This window comes from Tinamus guttatus, unplaced genomic scaffold, assembly GCF_059628265.1.
Source record: "Tinamus guttatus ecotype Peru unplaced genomic scaffold, ASM5962826v1 Tinamus_guttatus_pri_ptg000389l, whole genome shotgun sequence".
In the NCBI taxonomy this organism is placed as follows: domain Eukaryota; kingdom Metazoa; phylum Chordata; class Aves; order Tinamiformes; family Tinamidae; genus Tinamus; species Tinamus guttatus.
In genome coordinates this window covers 5,526,866-5,536,702 of record NW_028288923.1, presented here as the reverse complement: position 1 = coordinate 5,536,702, position 9,837 = coordinate 5,526,866, and the positions used below count along the sequence as shown (strand labels likewise).

At 39.6% G+C, this 9,837-nt stretch overlaps 1 protein-coding gene across 1 annotated transcript; it reads left to right on the top strand.

Annotated features, from left to right (window-relative positions):
• Positions 1 to 2,813: 2,813 nt before the first annotated feature.
• On the top strand, positions 2,814 to 9,280 carry SNX20 (sorting nexin 20). Its single transcript, XM_010214908.2, has 4 exons — positions 2,814 to 2,914; positions 4,274 to 4,452; positions 6,001 to 6,152; positions 8,545 to 9,280. Exons 2-4 carry the CDS (start codon positions 4,287 to 4,289, stop codon positions 9,211 to 9,213), a joined length of 987 nt encoding a protein of 328 aa, XP_010213210.2. The 5' UTR covers positions 2,814 to 2,914; positions 4,274 to 4,286; the 3' UTR covers positions 9,214 to 9,280.
• Positions 9,281 to 9,837: the final 557 nt, after the last annotated feature.

Sequence of the window (9,837 nt, the reverse complement as noted above, 5' to 3'; positions counted from 1 at the left end):
TAATTGGGAAAATGTTATCTGCCCAAATCACATTTATGTTACTATAGTCCCCAGGGGAAAAAAGAATAAAAGGCAAAAAAAGAGTTAACCAGAAGCAGGATTATCGATCTGAGCAATTACTCTAACATTGCTGTGGATTTTTCATCAGGGTATAAAGCAAACATGGAGTATAACTGAACAGTAAAAGGCAGGTGTAATTCAAGACAGGATATTTTGCATTGTTGCTACAGTCCCTTCTGGCCCTCTGACCAGTGAAAAGCGCCAAGATGGTCTTCTGATACAGGCATCCTTAACATAGCATCACCAGACTGGGTCATGCGGAGGCTGATTACCAAGGGTTAGAAATAAACAGAAAAAAAGTTACTCTTCCTAAAACAGACTTTCCTAAAGCAAGTACTTCCATCCTAAGTGGGTAAGGAGACAAAACTCCTACGAGAAACATTTTTATGCCCACAGTGTTTCAACCTTGCCTAGCTCCATGTTACAGCAGAGCACTCCTGCCACATCCTTTAGTGAATACATTTTAATACTGTGCATTTTTAATGCGTACCAGATAAAGTCAGTGCTTTCCATCAGTGAATGTGACAGAACATGCCTTCCCTTAAAATTTATCATAGTTTTCTGAGTAGTCAGATGAATCAACAGAGTAAGTGCACTTCTTCATCCCTCAGAACACCGTGCTGCCTTTGTTAAAATTCCCCTTCTCTACTACTTAATCTTCTACACATGCTGTACTTGACTGTTGGAAGTGAAACTGAGGATGTCAAGAGAAAGGCATTAGTTCTGCAGTCTGCTAGCAGGCACCGCTCTATAGTGTTGACTTTTTAAATGTGCTAATCCAGTAGACATCTAGAAGAGTAAAGTGCTGCCAGACTGACAGCACTTGGTCCCGTGAAGGGCCAGGGGACTGTCTGGACCAAACCTTGGTGCGTGGGAGCAGGTCAGGCAGCAGCAGCCTCATAAACCACTATGGATATCATGGGATGACTCTTGGGAATGAGTTAGGAGTCCAGCGGCTGTTACCTACAACCTGCTAGGAGGCAGCAGTGGCTGTACCAGCTGGTTCTACGGAGGCACCAGAAATCTTGCAGAGTACCTTTAATCCGTAAATTAAATTTATATCAGTCAGCCATACTCATAATTTCTCATTTTTTACTCATTCACATTAATTTAAGTAGGCATTACTTCTTCTGAAATAATTGACCATAAAGGTTGTGCTTAACATACTGAAATGTTAATTCCTCTCCCCTTCTGCTGCAGCAAGAACAGGACAATAGCACTAAGCATCACAAAATAATATATTGCTTTTTGGCCAGACATAAATGAGCAGATTCAAAATAAAAGGCTTGGATACATCTGTGAACTGTCAGCATGAGTGAAATTCCCCTTGGTTTTTGTTCACAATTGTAACCAAAAACATAAATCTAACTTTAAAGGAATGAGGCTTGAGCCAGAAACTCATGCCTCATGCGTACTTAAAAGGGTTGGCTGGTAGAGCTACACCTTAGAGCTCTATTGGCAAACACATATTTGTGGAGACACATCTTACACCAGCAAAAGAATTCCTTTCTGGTATAACTTAAATCCGTTTCCCAAATGGATCACGCTATTCTGGCTAGAGGATGCTGCCAAAACAATAACACCTACGTGAGGGATTTTGCCAGTATGGCCATGGCTCCAGAGAAGGGATTTTTCATCATTCTGACAGCTATTTTGGCAAAACTTCTACATTTAGACCGAGTCCAAGTTAAAATTGGCATTGTTTTATGCTGTGAATAAAGCAGAAGAGACGCATTGCCAGTTTATGGCCCCAATTTTACATTTCTTGAAATTGTTTGTTTTAAAGGAATGTGCAGGGCAGGATCCATGTGGTCCTTTGGATCTTTTCCTCTCACATTTGTGCTGCATTAAAATCTCTTGTCTTTTTTCTAGTGAGGGAGCTTTGGGGACTGAGAAGCTGCCATTACTATAAAAGATAATGTCTGTGTTATTTACCCTAGAAATAACTATCTTGATACTTCAAGCAGTTTTCCAAAGTCAAGCCAACTGCAAAAGGAAGCCTCTGTGCACTGGACACCTAGATTAATATGTCATTTTCCTTCACTTTGTCTTCAGTTCAACAAAGAATTTAAGCCTGGGATTAATTCTAGGCACTCGCAGCAGTCCTTTTCAAGTTTAGTAGTCATGTCAGATATAATAATGCTCCTTTCTGAACTTTAATTAAGCAGATATTTTAAATTAATCATATGCTTGAGCGCAGTGTAGAATCAGGATTTCTGTCAAAAATGTAAGTTTATACAGAATGAGGCTATTTTTTGTGGTATTATTTGCATTTTTTTCCCGAGCTGCATGGGAAGTCTGTATTTTAAAGATGTTCTACATGGTCTACTTTTCCAAGAACCAACTTCGTATATTTGATTTTTTTTCTCCTCCCTCCTTTGCTAATTGTATTTTCTTGGTTTCTGACTCGCACGTGGAGAAGTTTCCATGGATTTTGTGGCTCCGGCTCCACTCTCCCCTCTGCCTGCGTGGGTGTGGCTGGCGCAGCAGCTCACGTGAGGCCGCGTCCCGCCGGGGCACAGCGCATGGATGTTCCCAGCGCATGGATGTTCCCAGCGCACAGATGTTCCCAGCACATGGACATTCCAGCACATGGACGTTCCCAGCGCATGGACCTTCCCAGCACGTAGGCAATGTCATGCGCAATCAGGCACCACCGAAGCAGTGAGCCAATTGGATGAGGAAGTCTGATTTAATCGAGACTTCTTCCTTCCTTCTTGTAAAACACAGAATGTGCCTCTCTCAAGAAAACAAAGACATATTTTTCTGTAGTTTGAAAATGAAAAACAAGCCCTCCTTCAGCCTATCCAGACTCCAAATCCTCCACGACTAACATCACTTCCGAAGCTCCCAGGTGCGTGTTTTTTGACTACAGTTTCTGATGTTACTTATAACTCAGTGAAGCAGCTTGAGTGGCATTTACCTTGAAAAAGAACGGGCTGAATGTTTCTTCAAAATATAACTATATAATTTGTTCCAGGTTTCTTTGTATTCTGGATTTTTTTAAGTGTAGAAATCAGTAGCTTGGTTAAAACTGCTTAAAATGACTTTTAGATATGAAAGTGAAACAAAATTTTGATACTTGCATAACATGCCACTCACTTCTGCAGCCTGCTGTTTGCAGTCATGTTGTATTTCTATTATTTATAATAAAAATTATGTGTTTAACTGTTTTTATACATAGATAAATTGTATATATATATTATGTATTCAAAAAGAACATTTTGAAGTATTTTTTACTGACTCTCCTGTTGACTGAATTGTGAGCAAAGTTTCTCTGTCATGCTAACTACCTGAAAAAGCAAAGCTTTTAAGATGCTCTTAAAACTTTTTCAACTGCTGGTATAGCACATTCATGTTATAATTAGATATTAGAAAAAAAAAATCCATCCCAGGGAGACATATGTGGTAAAATGGCCAATCCAATCGGTGGGCCATATTGTATTAGGCATTTTATGAACATGTAAAATAGCAGTCCTTGCCTAAGAGAAACATGAAAATCTTTGACATGCACTGTATTTGGGTGAAAAAGACAAGCAAAGGGAGAAATCTTCTTCATAACAACTAGAAAAGTCAATTTTCTTTCTACCCAGCCATTACGAGGTATAGTTGTTTCTTTCTCACAGATCAGAGATAAGTCTCTGGAGGGGAAATGAAACAGAAATACGACAAAAATATTGTTTGAGAGGTCAGCTTGTTTTGGCCTACAAGCCAGCACAGTGGTTAAAAAGAGATGCCAAGCTCTGGAGTCTTAAGAAGAGTAAATTCTAGCAACATGGAGAAATCAGACCGCTAGTCATACAAATTACCTCCAAGAGCTGAGTTCATCCATACTACTACTGCAAGGTTGAGGGTAAAGTACAAGGAGCAAAATCTGTCCCCACTGAAATTTCAGACAAAATCTCGCTGATAAATATGGAGCCGGAGTTCTCCATCTCATCTTATTTAGCATACCTTCTTGTTATGGTTTCCACATTTGATATTAATTTGGCAAAAAGATTTCCAAACACTTTCAGTGGCAATAGCAATGGCTCTTCACTAACAGTTGTGTGTGTGTGTTTCTATTTATTACTCTAGTATTTATGAAATAAAATAGATGACCCAAAATTTGTTCACAGACGCCAATGAGCAAATCAATAAAAAAGAAGATTATCAGACTGGCTCCTCTAAAGGACTCCTACTAAGAAATATCATACTTATTGTAGTCTTTCAGTGACACCTTTGCAATGGACCAAGACCCACACAACACAGCAGGGAGAGAGCTCTTGGAAGCTGGAAGCAGGATTACTCCTTTCTGTGCCACAGCTCCATCTGAGGAAGAACAAAACCATCCCAAAGTTGAAATTTCATGTCAACTGAGCAAAGAAAACCCAGGAAAAGATGGTCTTCAAGGTTGACGCTATCCTTTCCTTCTATTTCTCATGTAACTATCAGTGCTGTTGACCTTTTACATAAAAACTTTTGCTTTCTGCAGATTTATACTGCTGTTGCTCCACTGAACTTGTAATAATAATGTAGCAATGGTAAAGCAGGTGCACAAGCTGGTGTACATATACGTAAGGTTTTCCTTTTAAATCCTTCCTCCTAAAGTGTGCTCCAGACTTACTTACAGACCATGGACCAAACCAGTGGTCATCAGATGGCCCTTCTCGTGAACGTGCTTTCTGTACATCACAGAATCTGAATTTTGGACAGCAGTAGCAAGGACACCAAGAACTACATTGAAAATAAGCTTGGTCTATCACATGCCTTGGGGAGAAGCTACACTGAATTTCTACTATGCCTAAAATTGCTCTCATTTGTTATTAAAAAATGTTAAATACAATCCATAACATACAATTTCTTCAAGAAAAGCCCCTGCAAAGCTGTTTAAACAGCACATCACTCAAGCAATAGATGCTTTGCAGAGATCGAGCCAAACCCCAGTGAGGACACCAAAGGTATTTTACAATGCCTTTACAGTTCTATTTCTGTATCAAGCAGTTTTCTTCCCATTCATTTGCAATATTCGCTTCCACTGTCTGAATGTTAAATACGTTGCAGACAATGACTTCAGCTGACTACACTGGCAGAAACATCATTTTAGCAAATGGAGACTGATGTGCCCACTGAAATGCAAATATTCCATTCACATTGCCCATTCTGCTGTCCTTTAGGCCACCCGATGGAAACTGTTATCACAGGATTTCAAAGACAGAGAAAACAGCCTTATGAAAAACTACCCTGAATTCTCCTATAAGCAAACTCTTCAATGTGTTGTCCCTCATTTTGTGTATATATACATATATATATATATACACACACACACATACACATATATATATATGTGGGTGTGGGCATGCAGAGAAGTATACAAGTAAGTATCGCTGTGGCATCAGCTCAGCTTTGAAAGAAAAGAGGAAGTGAGAATTTCCCCCCTAGCTCTGCTGCTTATCCGAGTTTCTCCTTTAAGGTTAGGGTATGCCTCAGCTTTCACCTCTTACTGTACAGCCCCAACATTTGAATCTGGTCAGGATTTTAACGTGTGTCTGAGTTTGCAGCTGCACTGCATTATCTCTTGCTCTGAGCAACAAAGAAGCCTGGAGAAACATCTAATTCAGAGGACTGAGTTAGGCTTTCCTAGGGCTGCTCTGGGTGCTGAAGCTTGATTCTTGTTCAGGCTGTGCCTGAGGTTACAGCCTAGATGTATGATACTTCTTGACAGTATTTTTTGCTACTTCAGGCCATTGCCATCAGGTAAGAAAGTTTATATTCTGCAGCCAGTTTAGTCTCAGGCAATCTGGAGCTGTGCTTATTCATACTGGAATGACTTAGCAGTTTCCAGGTGTTGCTGTTAGAGCATTAGAAATTTTAGGCTCTGCTTTCACAATAAACGTGTAAGAGTTTTTTCTTTCCAAACGCAAAGGTTACAATCTGGAATATTAAATATATTGTTTTTAGATTCCAATGTATCCCAAGGTTCCAATTCTTCAATGACCACTAAGGAGCTTCAGGAATATTGGAAGAAAGAAAAGCGCCAGTGCAGACAAGTCAACCTTGTTTTTGAAATCCCATCAACCAGAATTGTAGAGCACCACTTATCTAAATATGTGGTAAGCTAAAAATGAATATGTAAAAAGATCATTAATTTTTATTCTCTCTACAGGGATCTGCACAGCATGGCTCAATACATGAAAGTCTCACCAAAGGCCAAGTTTTGCAAGCCTAGATCATACAGAGTAGAACCTATTCTGAGAGTGAGACATTGTTCACAGGGTATAACTGGTGGAAAAAAAACACATTGACAGCCTGTTTCTAAAAGCTGCACTGGTGGAAAAGTGATATCAAGTAAAATAGCATCTCTAGCGTCCTTAACACCAGGAAACTTGTCAACATTAAAAAAATATGCATAGGTATAAAAATATCAATATAGTTACATTTGTTCTGAGCCAGGCTGGTGTAATAGCTGCATTGTGTTTGTACAGCTTCCATGGGCAAAGATTTGTGTCAGCACAAGTGCAAATTCTTTGATGTAGACAAGGTCTAAATCTAAGCTAGATCTCCCTCAGGATGGTTCCTCTTCCCTACCTAGAGTTCCATTGGATGACATATTTCTGTTAGATTTTTACAATCAAACATAAACAAATGTGAGGGACGGGAACAATGGAATAGATTGAGTTTTTATATATTTTCTCACAGTACTGAGACTTTTTTTTTTTTTCTGGTTTTGCTCCTGGCCTTCTGGAGGACTCATGTAGGGAAAGCTATGCAATGTCTCTCTGTTTCTGTACTCCTTTTGGTGAAATTCAGATAGGGATCATCTCCTCCTTTGCAAAGTCTTTGAGATCTGCAGATGAAACCTGCTAAGAATCATATTTGCATTGCTCATACTGGGCATCTAAACTCAGCAGGATTTGAAGCAAGCAAACATTTCAGAGACTGTCCTAGCATCTTGGTGGATGCTATACACAGCTAGTAAGGTGCTGCCATTCTCACATGCACTGAATAGCTGTTGAATAAAATAAAATTTATTTTTGTAAAACTGTATGAGGATATTACTTGTAGTGTGCAGTGGCTAAGCTTTGTCGCAAGTTCAATGTCTAACAAAAAGGTGGTGGTGATCACTACATGAGATTTCTTTGGAATCTCCCTTCTTTTCAGCAGGGAGTGGGACAAAGTATAAGAAAATGCCACAGTGTTTGAAAATAAAAAGCAATCAGTGAAGTCAGCTCACATGTTCATGTTTCTAAAGGAGATGGTTTCTGAGGATTAAAACTAAGGGGAAAAAAAAACAACAAAAAAAAGAAAACCACAAAGATACCTGTGCTAGCACTGGTTCACATGTTCCAATACCAGCAAGGAGAACAGATGCCATAAGTGAGCCTACTCCAGGGCCTGTTTTAATTCCGTGTGAACACAGTGAAGCTGACTATGAACCTCATCATTATTCAAAAGCCATGAAGGTCCTTAAGTCCGTGTCCTTAGTGGATGTCCAAATGATGCAGCCAAGACAGCTGCGATGAGGCTTCTACACACATTAAGAGTTTGGCCTGGCAAATTCCTCAACATTACTGTTCTTGGGTCAGGACCAAGAGGGAATCAATTTTACAACACATAGCACTCAGTTTTATTTTGCAATTATTTTTCTAATATCACATTTATTACAGTCTCTTCCTTTCTAAGGCCAGTGAAGAGCTGAGAAAAACTTACTTTTAAATTGGGAGAACATTGCTGCTAACTGTTAGTGAAGGATTTTGGACAGCAAGCACAGATTTTCTTTAGAAATGTCACTTTTTTGCATTAATTACATGCCAAGTAAGCTTGAGGAACAGGACAATGATTTAGAGGGAAAAAAGTCCTTGGAGTCTTTCCATCTAATTTTTGCATGTGCTGAATATTCCTGCCAACTATTCTGTCTTCTTTCACAGCATTAATACCACCCCTAAATCCAGAGAAATATCTGATAAAAAACCAGCATTTCTGAGTCTTACAACTAATGTAAAATACACTACACAATATTAAATCTAGGAAATCTATTCTGTTCACTGAAGATCATTGACTGCAGCAGCCATGGCCATTGTAAACCAAGTGCCGTTACAGAAATGCTCTATGAGGGATTCTGTGTGCTTCAGTCTTTGCTAGATCACCATGTAGCACCTTGCAGGACAGAATCAGTTGGTACTTGGTTCATCTACAAGCTTATTCATATACACTAAGATAAAGTGTGGTGACAAGAATGTAAAACTGGAGGAGGTGGGAATTATATGTTTGATGGATCCAGTTCTTAAAGGTCTACCCTGCACCAGACTCCTAATCTTGCAATTAGTGCAGGAGCAGAACCACAAACCATAGGAGTGTAGCAGACGACTCATGTAAGATTGGTGCAGGAAGGTTTCAGCAGCAGAATATGCAAGCACAAAGCCTTTCTGAAGCAGTTACAAACACAAGCTGCACCAAGGCTAGAACAGTCATTCTGATGCTGCTTCTTCTGTTTTATTGTACTAGATGTATAAAATCATCATTCTGCAAACAGGAAGTTTTGACTGCAACAAATCTATAATTGAACGGCGCTATTCAGACTTCGAGAAACTGCACAGAAAACTTCTGGAAGACTTCAGTGAAGAAATGGAAGACGTGACCTTCCCCAGAAAAACTCTGACTGGGAACTTCACAGAAGAAGTAATCAATGAGAGGAAATTAGCCTTTAAGGACTACCTGAGACTTCTATATTCTATGAAATATATCCGAAGATCAAAAAAATTTATTGACTTTTTAACAAGGCCAGAGCTTGAGGAAGCATATGGTTGCCTGCGGGGCGGCCAGTACACTAAAGCTTTGGAAATTCTGTTAGAAGTCATCGGTCTGCAGGAACGGCTCACGAGAGGCAACCCTGTCTCGGTTGTGCCCACTCTGTGTGCCATCGTGGTGTGTCACAAGGACCTGGAAAACCCAGCCAGTGCCTTTGAGTATGGAGAAAAGGCTCTGTTACACCTTCGTGTGCACACCAGTCACAGGTACTACATACCCTTGTTGGAAACAATGATCACTTTGGCATACGAACTTGGCAAGGATTTTCTGGCATTGCAAAAGAAGCTGGAAGAAAGGAAGGCAAAAAAAGATCCAGTAAAAATTTTTACCCTGAAAGAACTTGCAGTTCGAGAGTATGTGCAGTGAACCTGCGAAAGAATTTGGCTTTTGTTAAGCAACAAAGCCATCAGCTCCTCATCCTGAACACAGCTCCCGACAGAGGAAGAACTCAATCACATGCTTGGATGATAGACATTTATACTTAGCAAAACTTAAATGTTAGTGTCCCTTTTAAATATGAAAGAGATTTTATTTATGTTGGACAATATTGTATTTGCTCTATAGATATTAGTAACACCTAGGCTTATCCAAAGTTTTGGAAAGAAATTGGTAACAAAAAAATTCTTTGTGATTTGCTTTTTTTTTTTTTGACAGTTTTGTAAACATAGCCCATGTCATGTGTATTGTCAGAACAGCAAAATATAATGAATAAAATACTTAAGCATCTGCAGAATGACTGGTTTGGCTTGCTTGTAATTTTTACTCCTCCGACTGAAGCACCGTCAAGGAGCACTTTGCCATACCTCTTAAGATGATTGGATCATTTCTGTTCCCACAGAAGGCAACTGGTCTAAGGGGAGGGTTTGGAGGCAACATTTACAGTCAGCTTTGGCAGGAGCGGAAAATACAAGAGGTGATGGTTGCAGTGGAGATGAGGGAATACACTTCATTTCCTTTTTGTAGCTGATACAGTTTCATGGCTTGTATTGA